General features: G+C 39.6%; 1 protein-coding gene and 1 long non-coding RNA gene across 6 annotated transcripts in view; one reads left to right on the top strand and one right to left on the bottom strand.

Annotated features, from left to right (window-relative positions):
* HTR4 (5-hydroxytryptamine receptor 4) overlaps positions 1-20,957 on the bottom strand; it is a 173,142-nt gene that overhangs the window by 147,900 nt on the left and 4,285 nt on the right. For all 5 annotated transcript variants that reach the window (XM_038535086.1, XM_038535088.1, XM_038535084.1 and 2 more), the window contains exon 2: positions 7,706-7,778. In XM_038535086.1, the coding sequence (XP_038391014.1) occupies positions 7,706-7,731 (26 nt within the window). In that variant the 5' untranslated portion in view covers positions 7,732-7,778. The remainder of the gene's footprint in view (positions 1-7,705; positions 7,779-20,957) is intronic.
* LOC111095720 lies at positions 2,993-19,424 on the top strand. Its single transcript, XR_005358463.1, has 3 exons — positions 2,993-3,177; positions 15,420-15,499; positions 19,196-19,424. It is a non-coding gene; the product is annotated as an uncharacterized LOC111095720 (long non-coding RNA).

Below are 20,957 nucleotides of genomic sequence, written 5' to 3'. Positions count from 1 at the left end.
ACCTTTGGAAAGCCCAGTTTCCTCACCAGAGAATGGGCGGAATCAGGGACAAATAATTCAAAAACTTAATGGTTGGCCAATTAAATGGATATTGAATTTCAGCAATCAAGAAACTTTTAGACTGTGGTACTTGATTAGCAATCCTAGGGATAATAAAAGCCCACATCTCATGATCACTGAGGACTGAAGACATTTAGCAATTGCTCAAAGGGGATTATGCACAAGATACTATGTTGGGAGCCTCACCAATTCTACTTCGGATCCTCACAAAAACTCCATTTTCAGATACCCAAACAAAAGGCTCAGAGATATTAAATAGTCAGTTCAAGGTCATACAGCCAGTAACTAGGGAAGTCTAGACTTGAACCCACATCATTCTCTTTCCCAAAATGCCACTCTTCTGGCATCCTGTAGTGCTGCTCCCCAAAATCATCCTAGTGGATGTACTTTGGAAGCTGTAGAGTATAACATGCAGGAAGACATTTGCTAGCTGAGCTCCACATTAGCAAAATTCATACACTGCAAGAGACCAGTGCTTTAGAAATGTAAATGTGTCATCCTCCCTACATACTTGCCACAATCTCTAGCGAGATGTCCCCTGTGACTTCATGAGGCTCAAGGATTTCCACCACAGGGTGAGTTCCAGTTAATATTTGCTGTGCTCCTGATCTAATCAAAAGACCAACTGAATTATCCCCATTTTATCAGTCAGGCAATAAAGTTGAGTATTATTCCCATTTACATTTCTAAAGCAACATAAAAATAACCCCTTTGAAATGGTTACCCACTCACTTTCTCCTTATATGCTAATGCATGCCATAATTTCAAAGCCTGAAGAGAGATTTCTGCAAAACATTTCACTGCCTTAAAGTTTCACATATTCACAGCTCCAATTGCCAGGATACAAACATGAATTAACTCTGGTTCCAAATCAATTACATATTGATAAGTCGTTAGGGCAGACAACTTATACACAGGGATTTCAAATGCTGTGAAGTATTTCAAGGCTTGAGAATATTTAGCATTAGAAATTCCCACTTCATCCTCAGACTTCAGTGAAACATATGTATTGTCACCAGTATTCATAGTCAAACCCAAAATCAACTCCCATATTTTAAAAATTGCTCTTTCTCTTTGCTAAAATCAGATCACTTCAATGAATTCTTGTAGTCACATTGATTTCCAATTAATTTAATTTCTTCATTGGAAGAAATCAATTGCAACTTAGTGCCATGAATTAGAGCAACTGGGTAATTAATTCAGACTAGCTACTCATCTTTGTCATGGTTTTTAATTAATGTCACATGTGTACAGCAGGTGACTGCATTTACATCAAGAGTATGTATTTTATATTTTAAAATATTCAGCTTTTGGTATTTATTCACATTTTCTGTATTTTGTACAAAAGCCTGCCATTTTGGTCTTCTGTTCAAAAATGTTTAGTGGCTCTCCAGCACCAGATGTCAAACCCTACCTAAGACAAAGGAAAGAAAGATTCTCCCTCCCACCTGAAAAACCAGTTTGTTTGGGGGTTTTTGTTTTGTTTTAATTTTATTTATTTATTTATTTATTTATTTATTTATTTATTTATTTATTTATGACACACACACACAGAGAGGCAGAGACACAGGCAGAGGGAGAAGCAGGCTCCATGGAATGAGCCTGACGTGGGACTCAATCCCAGGTCTCCAGGATCAGGTCCTGGGCCGAAAGCAGCACTAAACCACTGAGCCACCCAGGCTGCCTGAAAACCAGTTTTTATTCGGATTCCTTTCTCCCTTTCTTTCTCCCTTCTGTCCTTCCTTTCCTAAAGTGGCTACCAAAATAAACAATGTAAGATATTTTTCGGGAAGCAAAAGAAACAAGATGAAGTGACATCTTTCCAGTAAAAGCTGGAAAAATAAAATAAAGGCATGTTAGAGCCATAGTAAGTGCCTGGAGAGCTTCTGTACTTGCCAGTGGTAATTATAAACTTAGCTCTGAGTTTCCTAGAAACCCTAGCAAAAGGAGGAAAATGTTACCATTTATGAGATTCAGCATGCCTATAAGATGCCTTTTGGTTTGCTAATGAAACACATTAATAAGAAAGCACAATGGTTATTCTGTAGAGAACAGAATCTTAAAACAGCAGGTACGTATAGACAGCCCGTAGGGCCAGGAGGTAAGTCAAGGGTAGGTGGAGGCCACAGCTAAAAAGAATTAAGAGATAAATTCTTTCACTACCGAAAGTCTGGGGTCTTTATCTTGAGAAACCTTCAAAAAGCAAATTTGTATATATTTGGACTTTATTCCACTTGTCTCCTGTCTGAACCTTGTACTTTCTGGACCTAGAAATTGATAGAAAAATTCGTAGAAAGCAGAAACTTTTTATTTATTTTTTTTAAAGATTTTATTTATTCACTCATGATAGACATAGAAAGAGAGAGAGAGAGAGAGAGAGGCGGAGACACAGGCAGAGGGAGAAGCAGGCCCCATGCCAGGAGCACGACGTGGGACTCGATCCCGGGACTCCAGGATCACGCCCTGGGCCAAAGGCAGGCGCTGACCGCTGAGCCACCCAGGGATCCCCAGAAACTTTTTAACTGTAACAAACAGCAGGAAGGAGGGTGACATGGATGGCCTTTAGGGATCATACCAGAGCTGAGGAAAACCGCATGTCAAGAATCTGGTAGTTAGGGACTCCTGGGTGGCTCAGCGTTTGAGTGACTGCCTTCCGCTGAGGGCGTGATCCCAGGATCCAGGATCGGATCCCACATCAGGCTCCTGGCAGAGAGCCTCCTTCTCCCTCTGCCTGTGTGTCTGCCTCTCTCTCTCCCTCTCTCTCTCTCTCTCTCTCTGTGTCTCTCATGAGTAAATAAATAAAAATCTTAAAAAAAAAAAAGAAGAATCTGGTAGCAAAACAAAACAAAGCAAAAAGTGCCGGCTATCTCTGAGGTCACTCAGTAAGTGTTTCAGGGCATTATTAAGTAATATCATGAGTTTTGAGATAGCACTGGGGTCAGGCCCCACCAGGCTCATCGCCCAAATGCAGGCCAATGATGTTCTACAAAAAGTATCTGCTGCAAAATCATCAAAGCCATTGTTTCCAATCCTCTGTTCTTCAATCCTCCAAGAATAATAAAAGCTGTCTCCTCCAGGGCCCCAACAAGAAGCAAACAGAGCAAAAAACAACATCAGGTGGGTGTCAGATTATCTGTAAAGAGCCGCTGGCTTGATTGCTAAGTTTGAGAGACACTATTTACCAAAGGAGAGGACTGTCAGGCACTTGCCTCTATCCAGGGCCTGATTCACGGCTGGCTTTTCATCATGAGTCAATCCATCCTACATCGACTGCTCTCTGCAATGGATACCCTTAAGGGAAAGATATTTGCAGTGCTTTTCATATTTCTAAAATCAACACCTAGTATTTCTTTTTTTAGTCCAACTTTATAGTTCACAGTGAATATAGTTCATTATATATCTCACTATTAGGGTTCTTTTGTCACTGTATGAAATTCTATTTATGTGATTGTCTTCTAGCGAGGTCACGAGATCCTTCAGAACAGGCATTTTTGTTAACTCTTCCCAGTACATGGTTTAGGTGCTTGATCAATGCACATAAAACAAATGAAAGAACCCTCACTTACTTGTATTTACACACAGAGGAATATTATTTAAATACTTTATATAATTCCAACTGGTACAAGACAAATGGGATTAGATGGTGGTCATATTTTAGGTACCCGGTCTCCATCCCCTCTTCCTAAAGTGCACCAACTTCTTTGGAGAACTTAACTCTTCTCCATTGTATGTCATCTTCTTGAGGGGTACCTATTATAAAAGCTGGATAACAAGTGATCCCATGACTTCGCTCGGCCAATCAGATGTCATCTCCCAGGACTCTGACTCTTGAGTAACATACGGAAAAAGGAAACGGTTGGATGATATCCATGATGCAGAAATGTGCTGACCACTTCTTCCTGTGGTTGGCAATTGTTCCACTTCCTAGCTCTATGAAAACTCCCAAAATTCTTGTTGATTTGCAAGTCTGGTCCTCCACAGCATTTTTACCTTAATTATTTGACCATGCACATTGTGGCTTCCCCAAGATTACCTTTAAAAATGTTAGCAAGTTAGTTTCTGATGCTTGCAGCCAAAAACACAGGATCAAGCTTAACTAGCAAATCCAATTAATTGAAAACAAAGAAACAAAAAATGAAGTGGCCAGCATGGCCTGAAAAAATACTTAAATGTTAGACATTTTATTTAGCCCTAAAGGTCAACTAGGACCTCTCTGTCCCCTGATATCTGGGGAAAATTAGTCAGAGTCTCTTAATTTTACAGCCCATAGAGCTTTCAAAACTTTCACTCTGATTTCTGAAGTTTTTCCAGGCATGTATACTCTTCTGCCATCCTGTGCCTTTTAAGTGTTCATTCTCATATATGCATTCTCCCTTCCAAACACTTACCCAGACAGGAATGTCAGCCATGTTACTAACACACACTCATGCACACATACATATCCACATAAAATATGTGTAGTCTAGTAGAGGCAGTGCAGTTACGTGACCTCAAGCAGGTTACTTCATCCTCTGTGCCTTTGTGACCACACACTGTAAAGTGGGCATAATAATGGCTTGTGCCTCACAAGACTGCCTAAAAATTAAATGGATGGGGCAGCCCAGGTGGCTCAGTGGTTTAGCGCCCCCTTCGGCCCAGGGCCTGATCCTGGAGGCCCAGGATCAAGTCCTGAATTGGGCTCCCTGCGTGGAGCCTGCTTCTCCTTCTGCCTGTGTCTCTGCCTCTCTCTCTGTCTCTCTCTCTCTCTCTCTCTCTCTCTGTGTGTGTCCCTCATGAATAAATAAGTAAAATCTTTTAAAAAATTAAATGGATGATACACATTAAATTCATAGCTTATATGTCATCAACATTCAACTTTCAATTCCTAGCCAAGCTAGAAAATCTTACTAAAGGATGAGAGGCTGGGAGAGGTCATCACACACACCATACACAGTTAAACCAACAAATAAAGATCTGCAACCTAACTTCTCTCAGAGTCCCTTACAGGCCTTATGCCACTGGATGGTTCACAGTTTTCCAAGCAATGTTCAGTCTTCTCTTCTCTGAATCTTTTCTCTTCTCCAACCTTCTCTCTCCTCTGTTGACTCATTTTTCTGTCTTCAGAGCAAGCAGAAAAATTCCTCTCCTATGCTTGGTGGTTGGTCCCTAATCCTTTGGCTCTCATTTTCATAAACTAAAGGTATTTCCTTACCACACACATACACACACACACACACAAATTCTGGTCCCTGCTCTTAAAATAATAAAATTTATTCTATCTAATTATACCTAGAACATTGGTTTCTAGCCCCTACTCATTGGCATATTACCCTTATAAATTGTTTCACATCCTTTTACTAATGAATATTTTTAAATAACATAATATTTTTCTTTATACAAACTTATTTTCATTTTTTAAACAAACTCATCTTTACATTTTAAAAGAATATAGTTTAAAAGGAAATTGTATTTCACTATTATAAGTGTCAAAATAGTATTATTCACCATGATAAAATTACCTTAAAATAAATGATTACATAAAAAATTTTAAAAGATATTCACATACCACCTAAAATCATTATGTATTACTAGTGATCCATGCATCACAATTAGGTAAATGTGAGCCCAAAATGCCACCCTTTTTATGAACACCCAAAGGCTGGACTGAAGAGAGTATGAGTGGAGAGTCTGTGCATTTGCATGTTACTAATAGTGTGGGTAGAGAGGGGGAGTGAAGGAGGATGAACATATGTTGATGGGATCAGGTTAGAAATCTGACAAAGAGAATGGTTCAGAGATGATTCTGGGGAGTGATGTCATCTTGTATACTACAGGACTGTTCCATAGCACCCAGGAGAATGGCTAATGTTCATTTAATTGAACTATATTCTGCTATTAGAATCCAATGCTGCTGTAAATAAATGTTGAAAAGCTGGAAATGTTAGGGAATCATAAAATCTGAACTATCCAAAAAGAAGTTCATTTTACCAACAGATTCAACCTGATACAGTGTCTGAAACTTAAAACAATGCCATAACATCATAGATATCGCCCACTTCGGCCTTCTAACAAAAATTAAATTGAGATTCTCCAGATTCCACTCTGCTTTCCCTGTACAAATAATGTCACAAACTTTTGGAAGAAAATCAAGCACATGGCACTAGCCTAAAAAACTATCTTAAAGTTCTAAGACTTTGTACCAAGTTAGAGTATTGGGTAAGCGACCAAGTCCAGGATGCTGCTATTGCAAGTATAAAATGTTTTATTGCTAAAACAGAGCCTCTGTGAATATCTAGGTATACTAGAACACAGCCCTATTGGAAATGTATGTAATATATCAACAATGACTGGGTGATCAGCAATTCTTTATTAAATATCACCATATGTCAAGAATTAGGCAAGAGACACCTTCTGCCCTTAAGGAATACCGGGGTCTGGGTTGATAGTACATCTCTGCAGTTTGAGTCACATTACATTATAGTTTCTGTCAAGATATTTGACAACTCCCTTTTATCACAGAATTCTACGACATCAAACACAGAAACACAGTGCCCCTGATCTATATCTGAAATGTGCTTTCCGGGCAGCCCAGTGGCTCAGCGGTTTAGCACTGCCTTCAGCCCAGGGCCTGATCCTGGAGACCCCAGACTGAGTCCCACGTTGGGCTCCCTGCATGGAGCCTGCTCCTTCCTCTGCCTGTGTCTCTGCCCCACCCCCCTCTTTCTCTCTGTGTCTCTCATGAATAAATAAATAAAATCTTAAAAAAAGAAAGAAAAGAAGAAAGAAAGAAAGAAAGAAAGAAAGAAAGAAAGAAAGAAAGAAAGAAAGAAAGAAGAAAGAAAGAAAGAAAGAAAGAAAGAAAGAAAGAAAGAAAGAAAGAAAGAAAGAAAGAAAGAAAGAAGCTTTCTGATAGGTCTCAAGTGCAAAAAGTACTGCTCCCATGATTGTGTCAGGAATGTATTTTTTTCAGAATGTCTTCCAGATATTTATTGATATGGACGACTGAAGCTCAGCCCCAAATGCCAACTCATAACATTTAAGCTTTATTGAATACAATTTTCTTCACACTATTTGATTGTGCCAAATAAAATGCAGCAAACCTTCAGAGAAAATCTTCCTTAGGAGCCATCCTATTATCTGATCTCCAAGGGTTGCAGGAAATGACAGGAAAACAAAACCAAACCATTTAGCTTTATGTAACTATACCATGCAGCCATCATGTCATGTAATCTAATAACCTGGTTGAAAAAAGAAGTGGGCAGGCTAGAACCTGTTATACAAAGCTATCTGAATGTATATCTAAAGTTTAGATGTACAGAGAGATGTTCTTAAGCTATTTTTACCCCCATTTAAATACATCTTCTTTCTTCCTATTATACAGATGAATATCTATCTTCATGTTATACCGCCTCTCATAATGCAGACTTTTAATATAAGCATCTGGAAATATTTCCAGCCATATTATATTTATCACTTAAGCAGAAATGAAAAAAAAAAACCCTCTAATAATCAAACATCACATTCATGATTACATGTGAAACACTGAAGAAAATCCACATCTGCTGGATTTGTAACTCTACCACAACAGATTTTTCAGAGGTTTCATAGTTCAAATGGCTATAACTTACAGTAGCATAATTACAGTATATACAGAAATATAATATACCTCACATTAGCATCAAGTTCATCCATTACAGGAAATAGGCATGGGTGAGTTGGATTTCAGTGCCCACAGGGTCCTATATGTGAGAAAAAAAAAAAAAAAGGTTAGACAATGATTTGATTTAGGAAAATGCAAGTCCTTGCTAAAGGAAAAAAATGCCAGATAATCACGGCTTCCTATTTATTAAGACTTTTGTTCTGGGGCACGTAGGTGGCCCCGTCAGTTAAGCGTCTGCCTTAGGCTCAGGTCATGATCCCAGGGTCCTGGGATGGAGCTGCATGTTGGGCTCCCTGCTCAGCAGAGTCTGCTTTGCTTCTTCCTCTCCCTCTGCCCCTCCCCTCCTCTGCTTGTGCTTATTTAAATCTTAAAAAAAAAAAAAAAAAAAAAAAAGACTTGTTTTGTAGAGTATCAGAAAGTATTTAATAAACCATACTATAGCAAAAAGCTATTACTGTACTGAAGTACTGAAGTATGACACAGCTGAGTACTGCAGTTTCTTTACCGTTTTACTAGTCTCCTGGAAATTAAAACACACTGGTACTGCTTTTTACTCCATGTTAATCAGTTTACTTAATACTTTTTGTTCTTCTCAGAAATATAGTTTATTTATATGATCTGCATTAGGACACTAGCTTGTGAAAATAAGTTGCTACATCGTTATGATTAAAATGGTATATTGCCTAAAATGGTCAGGCACCTTGTTTTCTATGAAGATCTTCAAGGTTGGTTTTTCTTTTTAAAACTCTTTTTGAAGCTAGGTAATCACATATCCATTTGAAAATCTAGTACACTCTTGAGAACTCTCTGCTCAAAAGAATCGATGGTCATGCACATACATATATACTTCCAGAGGGGTCCATGATTCCTCAAAGCTCATTCATGAATCCCAGGCTAAGAACTCCGAATTCAAGGGGAGTGGACTTTCAAACTACCAAAAGTTCCTCTGGCATGGATCCTTAGAAGACCTTACACACTTTACTAGGCAGGTATTCACTGATCTCCAAGCTGGCCCTCTTAACTGACTATAGGTTTTATTTTTTAGAAGAATTCCTATGTTCTGCATCACATTTTTTGCACGTCATAGCCACTTGGAGAATGGAGGGGGGTGAAGATCTCGGTCTGCCTCTTTGGAGGTGACCCTAAGCTAGTCCCTTTTTCCTTCTAAGCTTTACCATCCACTTCTCAGTAAGCAGAGGGATTGGAGGAGATGACCTCTGGGTTCACTTCCAGCTCTCACATTCCATAATTCCATCTGCTGGTTTTCTAATCAAATCTTACCAAGAAGAAACTTTAAATCTGTTTATGTAGACAACAGAATCAGCAAAAGCCTGGACCCTTGGATGCTTTGGTCAGGGTGGACCAATCACATTCACCTGGCTGCTAGGAAGAGACTAGCAGACCATCAGAGCTGGAAAGGATGTAGATTTATCCATGTTTTCCAGTGTTTGTTCTTTAGAACCTCAAAGATTAATAAGGACTCCTGTGGACATTTCTGAGTTTCGGGCCAAGTATGATGAAGGCTTAGCCTCCAGGACTCTGAACTCCCTACTCTGACCTCAAGCAAAGTAGCTCTGTCCACTTCAATCTCTTTTACATTTTTGAACCTGGAGTAATCTTTTGTTTGAAATACTTAAGTACAAAGCTTTAACTATTGAAGTGACTGGCGCCATCCTCCTTCCTCCTCTATCTAAAATCTTTCTTGAAGTGATCACACATCCATTCCTATAGCTTAAAATAAAAAACATTTAAGGGATGCTTAGCTAGCTCAGTCGGTGGAGCATGCGACTCTTGATCTTGGGGCTGTAAGTTCGAGCCCCGCGTTGGGTGTGGAGATCATTTTTAAAAATTTAAAAAATAGGGGATCCTGGGTGGCTCAGTTGGCTAAGCATCTGCCTTTGGCTCAGGGCATGATCCTGGGGGTCCGGAATGGGAGTCCCACATCACCCCTTGCAGGGAGCCTGCTTCTCCCTCTGCCTATGTCTCTGCCTCTCTCTCTGTGTGTCTCTCATGAATAAATAAATAAAACCTTTTTTAAAAAAATTAAAAATAAAATAAAAAGCAACTCAAACCAAACTCTACATTTCCCACTCCCAACACAAAAACTTAATCTTCACTTAGTGTTTTCCATTTCAGCAAATGGCACCATCATTTACCCAGTTAAACAAACAACCTCTTTTTCTCACCCCTCCAATCAAACTGTCAGCAAATTGATCCTCTCTATTTTGAAAATGATTAATTAATCTGAGTTTTTCTCAAATCTCTCCAGAACCAGCACTCTGGTCCACACTACCATCTCTTTTCTTCAGATACCACCACACTTTCCATAATTGCTCTTCTGCTTGCTCCACTATCATCATCTTTTGCCCCCACAGTAGCCAGAATGGTATTTTAAACATATAAGCCAGATCATGTCTCGCCTGCATAAAATTCTAGTGGCTTCTAGTCACACTTATAATTAAATCCAAACTTCTTATCATGGCCAATCATACTCTACTAGATCTGGCCTCACCTAGCTCCCCATCAATCTCAACATGCTCCACCCCCTCAGTGTTCTTGACCTCACTGGTTTTGCTACCTTCCTTGGCCATAAAAGTAGGTTTTCACCTCAGGCCCTTTTCATCTGTTGCCTCCTCTCAACTGTCACTTTCTCATTGAAATCTTCTCTGATCACCTGAGTAAAATTTCAGACCTCATTCTCTAGAAGTTTCTATCCTCTTTATATACTCTATTTTCTTGTACTAGCACATGCATTATATATATTCTATTGTCTTTATTGATCTTCCTTACTACAATAGTTGCAAAAGGGCATAGTTAGATATCTGATCACTATTATACCCTTAGTGCCCAGAAAAATACCTGGTATATTACATTGTCTTCCTAGATATTTGTTGAGTCAGATAAATAGCTAATTAGTTTTGCAAGTGAAGAAGCTGAGGTTTGAGGGTTTGTGATTCGCTGAGAGGTAATCTATGGACCACCCAGGGTACAATACTGTAATTTTTAAGAGCAGCAAAAAACCATCCCATCTTTACCATTTTTACCCATTTATCTTTTACTAAGTATTAGCAAGTGCCAAACACTGTCTTTTTCCTCTTCTTCCAAGCTACTGTTAGATGAAGATACTATAAGCCAGAGGGGTTAACTGACTTGCCAAAGTCACACAGCTGGCACTTGACCAAACCAGGAACAGAATCCAAGTCTGTGAATTCCAAAACTCAAGTTTTATTTTGTAGAGCTCTTGTCATCATATCATTCTTCCTTCCACTGGAAGAGAAGGAATCCTTCTTTGACTGAAAGTAGTGCTTTGAATTTCCTTCAGAGAACCACGCCTCCCCTGCCTCCATCCCTAGGTCTAGTGATGAGCAAAAGATGGGTGGTCACTAGCCAATCAGAACAGTTCACTCCCTGGCCACATTCATTATCTGACCGGTAGCCTAGTCAAGCTAACCCAGGGATTTTTGCTAGAAAGAGTCTCTCTGTTTTCCCTAGTGTTGGTAGACTGTTAAGACTTTCGGTTTGAAGCTATTGGTGACCATCGATGCCACTCTGTGGAGAGAGCCTGTCTGAGAATGAAGCTGACCACTGTGAAAGCAGAGTTGGAACATAGAAAGCTTGGGGTTTAAGATCCAACAGTGTCTTAAGATAGTTTACACCTGAAATTCCTAACTATATGAGCCAACAAACTCCTTTTTTTTCCTTCTTAAGCCAGTTTGAGCTGGGTTCTGACCATTACTTGTAACCAAAAGAATCCTGAGTAATAGATCAAAAAATCAACTGTATTTATATACAGATTAGAAGGAAGAGAAACTGGAACTAAGGAAACCAGTTAAAAGCCAGCTAAAGTTCATCTCATTGGAACTGCATTTGAAAATGTTACAACACCGGCAAAACCTTCTATATTCATAGCAACATACATTGTTATGTCTTGCTCATCAGAAACCCAATGAGCAAATTTAAAATGATTGCCATTTAACAAGCCAGTGAGATAGCCTGCATTTTGTCAGAGAGAGAGGAACAGTAACAAAACATAAATTTGTGATTCGTATCTATCCTGATTTGATTAATCCATCACAGTCCACTACTTTCTGCCAAGCTCACCAGGGCTAACTAATCAGAAGCGTGATTACAGAGATACCTCTCATCAGGAAGATTGCATACAGTGAGAGGGGTGTACAAGAAACCAGTGTTTTTATCTTGCATACTCACATTTCTGGCTCCTTAGCTACCTGAGCAATTAAAGACACAATCCACTGAGAGCATCTCCGGTGCCTGGGTATAAGCTATGTCACTTTTACAGGTTCTGCCAATCTGAAATTCAATTAGACTGCATGTGTGTGTGCATTTTAATGACAGTCATACTGTATCCTTATCTAAGGGACAATGAGTATCCCTTGTGCTGGTCTCCTTCAGGGAAACAGTCCTGGATTCTTGTAACCAGATAAAGAGCATGGCAAGTCTTGGGAAAGGCAAACGAAATCTTCTACCGTATGAAGTCCGAAGGAAAGTCTCAGTATTCTCTCAGGGCAAGGATAAGCTCAAGCAACCAGAATTATTCAAAATGCTTTATCCGTCACAAAAGTGAAGCTTCAGCAACACGCAACTCTATTAGATTATTTGGAGCTTCTTTTCCTTGTTGGATACACTGAGATTGATCTTTCTTTAAAAGGGAAGAGGAAAAAATAAAGGGAAGAGGAATGGGACATCTGGGTGGCTCAGTGGTTGTGATCCCGGGGTCCTGGGATCGAGTCCCACATCATGCTCCCCACAGGGAGCCTGCTTCTCCCTCTGCCTATGTCTCTGCTTCTCTGTGTCTCTCATGAGTAAATAAATAAAATCTTAAAAAAAAAAAAAAAAAGGAAGAGGAAGAGGTCTTCCTACTTAAGTCCACCCATTGCTGATTCCAACCGTTGGTTTTCTGGGTTACAAACTTTAAATAACTAAAGGGCAAATCCAAAAGGTAAGTACACCCCATCTTTACCCTTGTTCTTTTACTCAGAATATCCTGAAAGACTGCGGTGGAACAGTTGTTAATGGTTAACAGAAGGTGTGTAGTTGCATCTCTATTATGAGAAGTGTGAGAACAAGGCTCACCTGTAAATAGTCCCCATCTATTGGAGTGAAATATCGACGTAGTTTGGTACAATGCCAACATCTGCCAACCAGGAGAGCTATGTCATAACCTCAATTTACTTTCCTGCACTTTGGTTTTTTTCCTTCTGGTTTTGATTTCATGGGCGGATATTCATGCATAACTGTGCATGGATTGACCACGTTTCTTCATAGAGTATGCTTACACGGGTTAAATTCCTACATCAAAGGGCATATTCCAATACCTTTATTTTGGACAAGTGTCAGCAATAAGTAAAACATTATTTATCTTAATAGCCAAATTGAGGGTGGGAGCTTGACATAATGGAAGCAGCAAGCACTGGACCAGGAGTCCCTGGGCCTGGGTTATCAGCCTGACCCTGCTACTAACTCACTGTTTTTATCATTAAGCAAGTCTGTTCACCAATCAGACTCTCAGTTCCCCCAAGAGTAGAACGGACTGGGCCAGTGGGTCCTAGGCAGGGGGAGCAAAGGGAGAAATTTCAAGTAATTACAGCTTCTCAGAAGCTAAAAGAAATTTTGAAAATGTGAGTCACTTGTCATTGGAGGCATCCAAGCAACATGTGTGTAAGGATATATAAATGAGAACTATAATTTCAGTGACTGATAGGGTTTCATCCAGTACAATTATAGGACTGGGACAGTCTATAATAATACTTTTGCCTTTCATATCCCCAGAAAAAGATCAAGTGTTTTGAATCACTTCCCAATTTTAAAAAACAATGCATGCTCAATTCACATATACTGTCTCAAATATGCTTCACCTACTATTGAGCATGAGCACAGACATCTCTGAGCAGGTAGGACAAAAAGAAAAGCAGTGTAAAGTGTAATCAAATAAGGCCAGATATCTGATAAGAGTTAGCTGACAAAAGCTTCTTCTTGGCCTCACCAGCACATGCCCTAACCCACTAATGGCCATTTGTGTCAAATACAATATCACCAGGTTCCAAACACAGCCATCCTCACAGGATATAGAAATATCCCATGGTGATCATGATGGCCTAGTAACCATTACTATGAAAAATATTCTTAGATCGTGCAAAAGATTGTAACTGTGCAAATTCTCATTCCATAGAAGAAAAACAATTCTTCTCCACAGCTATTTACAGGGACTTTGTTTTGGAAAATATTAGAAATTTGTAGAATGCTGTTTCAGCACTTTTTTTAAACCTCAGTTGATACACTAACTCTTTAAAAAAAAATTTCTCTTTACAAATCAGTATTGAAAACATCATCTTACTTGTTATCTAGACATCTAAATGGTGGTGTGTAAGCCATTAAAAAAGAGAGGGGGCCTATATTCTAGGAGTTGAGCATACATTAGCAAGTGTCTTTCTAGGGATGGCAGTCAAATGCCATTGGTACTAAGTCATCTGGGAAGATCTAGTCCTAAATAAAAAGCTTCCAGCTGTTTCATTCCAATAACTGGAAACCCATATAGATGCCAATTCAGTTATCCTGAAGGGACCACCAGGCAAATATGTACAATTCGGATGCAAAATGGCTTTTAACTTTTTTTCAAATTGACTAAGAAAGTATTCCTTTTGGATAAATACACATTTCTCAGCTGGAAATTGTAGCCCCTCTGTCAGAAAACTGATATTGAAAATAGCGTTTAACAATAAAAGAATACTTAGGAAGCATACTCAATCCACCTTTGGGGGGAAAGAATGGACTATAGGAAAAGTAAAGAAGAAACACGGACTTCCATTTGATGTAACTGCACAGAGTACATCTAGAGTACTTCTAGAAATCAGATATTTTTAAAAGCAGAGATTTCCTCTAAATAGTTATTATATAGAGGATTTCCTTTAAATATATACAATTTATTTACATTTCTGATCACTTGATTAATGACTTACCCCTAATTTGAACACAACCTCATTTGTCTGTCAAATGAATGGCATAACAGGATATGAAAGTTCTGCTTGATAACTAGAGAAGGAAGTAGTCCTGTCTTTGGGTCTCCAAAGGAGAGATGGAATCTCAAGTTTGAGACTCACTCTGAGGTAGGTCAGCCAACCTCAGAGCTGTCCAGTTACTGACCCGTGTGCCTTGGCAAGCAACAAGATCCATCTCGTTGGGAGGCTCCCACAGAGGCCAGAAAACCAGTCAATCAGTCACGGTGGAAGGGAGGAAGCAAGTCTGAGATGATTCTGAATTCTGATGAAATCCAGGAATGCAATGAGAGCAGAACTAAAGAGGCTGTTTACTGGAGAGCAGAGGTTCTCAAGTTTAAGCATGCATAAGAATCACCCGCAGTCTTGTTAAAACAATGGGGGGGGCACTTTCAAGTTTCTGATTCAGTAGGGTTAGAGTGGAAAATTTGCATCTCTACCAAGTACTGCAGATACTGTTGGCCTGGGGACCACTCTTGAAGGTAAAACATCAATTCCCCAAGTATGGTTCTCATGCCACTGGAAACAGCACAAGATATTAGGCAGTAGGTGGATAGAGCATTAAGTACTGTTAGATCATATGGTTAAAAATGTGTTCTTTCATTTTCTATTTTAATCACTGTTATTTACGTTGAAGAAAGAAACTCAAATAAGTGTTAGTTTATCTTCAAAACCCTCCTGACATTTGGTAATCTCTCTCTTATAAGAAAAGAAGAGGTCCCAAGCTCACTATCTTTTGCTAGAAACACATTATCTTCCTGAGGTCCTCCGAGAAGCAGATCTTGAGGTGAGGATCAAATAAATGCACATTGTTCTTTGTCAGGTGCAAGTAGAGTAACAGAGGACTAATGAGACAGAGAAGGGAGGGGGGTGAAAGGCAGCCAAGGAGGAATGTGTTCTGAAGCCACGGAAGCTTAATCTCACGTGGAAGCTCTGGAAAATGATGTAAACATGCCTCAGAATTATCATGGACACTCAGGGAGGTCACTGGGGTATTAATATTCCCACAACCATGGTTTATCATGGTTAACGGCCATCCACAGGGGGCCATGGTATCCCAGGAACTTTCAGAGCTTTGTGCTTGTAAGCACAGTCAATTATAGCAGACCAAGGGCAGCCCTCCAAAGATGATGTAGATTCATCACTGGGAATCAGGATGGTGTACAGAGAAATGGTGAGGGGTCTGCAGGAAAACAAGAGAGACAGCGATATCTGTTACAACTATCTAGCTAAAATCCGATATATTGCTTTGTGTGTGTTGCATTTGCTTTGACAGCTACCTTCTATTGCTTGCAGTTGGCGCTGGTTTCACTTACATTTTTGTTTCTTTATAAAATAAATTTATTTAAGGAAAACTAATTGAACTAAAGAAAAGTGCTACACAGATAATGCTCCAGATGGCATGAGAAGGTGGCAAGAATCACAAAGGTAGTACTCAAATGATTGAAGCTTGGGAGACCCCGGCATAGTGGTTTAAATCAGAGGTTGGCATTTTTTTCTTTTTCTTTTTTTTTTCTGTAGAGGGCCATTTACCAAATATTTTAGGCTTTTTGGAGCACAGAGTCATTATCACAACCACCTAACTAACATGCTATAGCACAAAACTGCCATAAACAGTACGTAAATGAATATGTGCAGCTGTTTTCCAATAAAAAAAAAGTATTTATGGACACCGAATTTGAATTTCATATAATTTTCATTTGTCACAAAAGAGTATTCTTTTCGTTTTCAACAATTAAAAAAAAAATGTAAATTCCGTTCTCTGCTCACAGGCCATACAAAAACAGGCAGCCAGTCAGGTAGTTTGCCACCCGATTCAAAGTATGGCCTTGCAATCTGTCCTAGTTCTATTGATTACCAGTTATACTCTTGGAGGAATCACTTAGAAAACCTAGCCTCAGGATGCCTGGGAGGCTCACCAGCTGAGTGGCTGCCTTTGGCTCAGGTCATGATCCCGGGATCCAGGGTTTGAGTCCCACATCGGGCTCCCTGCGAGGAGCCTGGTTCTCACTCTGCCTGTGTCTCTGCCCCTCTCTGTGTGTCTCTCATGAATAAATAAATAAAATATTTTTTAAAAAAAGAAAGAAAATTTAGCCTCAGTGCCCCCATCTGTATATAACAAGGATAAGCACAATACCAACCTCACAAGATTGTTGCAAAATAAATGAAAATGAATACTTACAAAGCAAGTGCCCAGTGAGTTCTCAATATAATTTTAGCCAGCTATTGTGACAAGGTGGTCTCCAGCTTGGCAGTGCCCCAGTCATCGGAGGCTGGATGTTTCCTACTCTGCTTCTCCATGAAGGCAGCTATGGACCTGGGGACTGATCTCCTCTACTTTGGGACATGGTTATAGAAATTATTCCTCTTCTCCACAGGATAGGCCCCTAAAAGCTGAGTGTCAGAATGCCAGGAGCATCTGGTACCCACCCCTTAGAGGCCTGGAATTGAGAGGAGGTCAAGTTAAAATTTGCATTCCATCTAAATAAAGTTTTCAAAATTAGTATTTTGAACTTTGCAGAATTACGCTGCTGACAACAGTGGTTCTCTAACATTAGAGTAGCTAAAATCACTTGCAAAACTGCAGATTTGGGTGCTTGGTTCAAAGGATCTCTGAATCAGTAGGTCAGGAATCTGCATTTTAATAAATGTCCCAGTGATTTTGGTGCAGATGATTCATGGAGAGCACTTTGGGCAACTCTGCAAGGATGGAGTACAATCCACTCAGGTGAGCACATCCCTCTGAAATCCCTTTTAAGAGCTTTCCCTCTCTATTTAAATGTCTTCTTGGCAGAAAGACTGGGATTATAGTATTTGCTACATGCATGCCAAGAAAAGGTCTGGGCCAGCCTATTTACTTCTTCTTTCCTCCCTCTTTTCTATTCCTTCTGAACCTCCTGGGCTAGCAAATAGTTTATACAGAACTCTCCACTTCAGATATCATGTGCTGACTATCATATCAAATTAAGCATCCTAGTGCAATCTCAAAGGACATGGGCTATTTACAGCTTGGATGGAAATTCTTGAGCAGAATCTGAATCTTTCCTGGACTAATAAGGAGTCACCTCCCCAAAAGCTGCTAAGCATATTCTCCCTCTAACAGTTCCTAAACAAACCCCTCAGGAAAAAGATTTATCTAGACCCATTGATTTTAGAAGGGCCCATTTAATGCAGAAGAGAAGAATCCTATATTTCTATAACTGGTATTTGTTGAGCACACACTAAGTACTAATCCCTTCACATGTGTTTTTTCATTGCATCTTCACACCACACTCTGAAGGAGTATTGTAATTATACCCATTTCACAGATGAAGAAACCGAGGCATAGAAAGGAGACATTGTCCAGGGCCACACCAGGCAGTGGCTTTAGAACACAGACCTTCGACCACTAAGTTACCCCATAAGGGATCTCCATAACTCCCCATCTCAACTTTCCAAGTTCAATTTTATTAACTAGATATTTATGTAGCTCCTCAAAATCTAGATGTAAAGAGGCTGTTTTCACCAAGGCCCAAATTTGTTCTCAGCACCTTGTGACTCTGAGTTCCTCATTTTGCTTCTATAATCCCTAGGTTTCCAGCTATTCGGTATGGTTAAGATATCCAGCCCACCTGTCTTGCAGATCTGCTACTACTCATAAAGTTCAGATAAGATGACATATGTAAAAGTCCTCTGAACAGGGTGAAAAGTTATCTAAAAAGTAATTCTCTAGCTTGTCATTGCTACAAATTATTCTAAAATGTTGGGAGTGTATTAGTTTTGTAAAATCACCAATGGCAAAAATCAAATTTTACAGAAATGTGGGTTAGGTTATAAAGTACCAACCCTGCAGATCTTTGCAGAGCAAAGAAATCACTACCTTTACTCCCAAAGTGAACTATTTATTGTGGGTCAATGTAATGGAAATTTCAGAAGCTTAAGAATCAGATGACCTGGGTGCTGGTCATTTCCCTGCCACTAATTGACCTTGAGTGAGTGTTTCCCTCCCATTTTCCAGGAGATATAATGCTGTTTGATGCTAGAGAAAGTGCTGGGAGTTAGACTGCCAGTGTTAAATCTCAGCATCATCCCTCCACAAGAGGTGGTGACCTTGGGCAAGTCATGTCAACTGTTTTGGTCTCAGTTTCCCAGTCATAAAAATGAGAGCAAGAAACAGAAACTTACTTTAAAATCATCCAAATAATGGACTTGGTGAATGGATAGGGAGATGAATAGATAGAAATATATGACAAAGCATATTAAAGCAAAGTTAAGTTAGTAAAGCAAGTCAGTAAAATGTTAACTATGAAGCTATGTGGTGAGTATATGAGGGTTCACCATATAATTCTCTCAATTTTTCTCTTAATTTTTTTTTTTACAATACAATGTTGGGAAATAAAAAAGACATCAACAAGTTTGTTAGAAGAGTTGGATGAGATACAGAGCTTTCAGCAGTGTCACAATAAGTGCTTGTCCTATATTATCAATATTATTTACTGTACAGATAAAAGAGAAGACAAGATGATGGATCCCCTCAGATTTGACGATCTGTGAGTCAAAGTGGTGCTAGGTGAGCCAGAACCATGACACGCATGAGCAGAATGAGAAGCCAGGCCACATGGCATAGAAACCAGATGGACAGAGAGGAGCCAAGATTCAGCTACAGACATATCAGAAACCAAAAAGTACGCACAAATGGAAGCAGCAGAACCCCATGCTGGGAAGGCCTAATATGAGGGGACCTTGAAAATAAAAACAGGTCATCTTTAATACATGACAAATTAATGTGCTTCACTATCAGACATCCCTTTGGTAGGAGAAAAGCACTAGATATTAAGTCAAACCTGAGATCAAATCTTGTCTCTGCCACACTGGTTGTGTGACACAGGAGACATTCATTCATGTGTCCATCAGACCACTTGTACTGGGAATATATACCATTACCAACAGTGAGCCCCATGGCAACCATGCTTCTGCTCTGATCACTTGGTGATAAATGACTGGGCCAATCAGATTCTCTCTGCTGAGAGACACACTCTTGGGAATGCGTCACAATATTGGCAGAGCAATGGAGAAAGGACTGGGAATTCCTGGAGCTGTGTTCTCTGGTGATGTTCTGGTCCTCATTCTTCCTGGGATCTAGTTCCATGAATACATGAGAAAAGCCTCATTATCCTTCCAATAATTTCCAATTTTTGCTTAAGCAAGCCAATATTGACTCCTATTATGTATCAACAAAAACATATATTTACTAATACAATTAGACTAACAGATAAGAGTTTGCTTCAAGTTTCCAGGCCTTGGTTCTTCCATCTGTAAATGAGAGAAACACATCTTCTGTCAGGGTTTTGATATAAAAATCAAAGAAGGCCAGGTGTCTACAATTCCACAACACCTGGTAAATATTCAAGAAACATTATTTAAATAACAGGTTTCTGAGCTTCCAAACAGCTAGATCTTTCTGAGCAAGTACTTGGAGTCACCTTGTTCAGGTGAAGGATGCATGGCTGTGCAAAAAGAGGCAGAGGCTGAGTTGAGAAGGAAGGGGTTGATGGAGCTTGAAATCTGGTTTGAAAAGAAACTTTTTCTGATTGAGATTTTAAAAATTTAATCAGCGATATGGAAACGTTCCGACTTGGATTTCTGTTGGGTTTCTTCATGGTACTAATGTTGATTTGAATGCAGAAAAAATGCAAAGGAACTACAAGGAAACAAAAGCTGAATGGACAGATAACAAACCATTCTCAATCCCGGAGGAACTGGTCAGAAGGTATCTGGCAGCAGATTGGATGTTTAAGAACTTTTCATTTGGATTATCCTGTGAGTAATGAGGGATTTTTATCATTGCAAATGAAGTAGCCATGGGCCGGTGTGAGGAGGTAGGGAGCAGGAAAAGATCTAAGATCAGAATTAATCTAACCTAGAAGTACCAAAGCTCAGAAAAAAAGCAGAGGCTTTTCTGAAGTTCAGAATGAGAGGTAAAGTTTAGAAGCTTCAAGGGAAATGCGAACTAGTCCTGAGCAGTGACTGTTCTTTCAATCTTTGCTCTAACCATTGGCTCTCATTAATCTAAATGCTTAGCTACCTTCAAAATAACTTTTTTTGTGGTTCAGACATTTCAGGAAGGTGGGTTGTAAACTTTATTCAGGTATCTCAGTCTTAATCCTGTGGTCCTCAGACTGGTTTCTGGACCAATATCATCAGCAACACGGGGGATCGTAGTCAAAAGTACCGATCCTCAGATCCCAAACCAGAAAGACTGAATC

The sequence above is a fragment of the Canis lupus genome, chromosome 4, assembly GCF_011100685.1.
Source record: "Canis lupus familiaris isolate Mischka breed German Shepherd chromosome 4, alternate assembly UU_Cfam_GSD_1.0, whole genome shotgun sequence".
Taxonomy (NCBI): Eukaryota; Metazoa; Chordata; class Mammalia; order Carnivora; family Canidae; genus Canis; species Canis lupus.
This window is presented reverse-complemented; position numbering and strand designations above follow the sequence as displayed.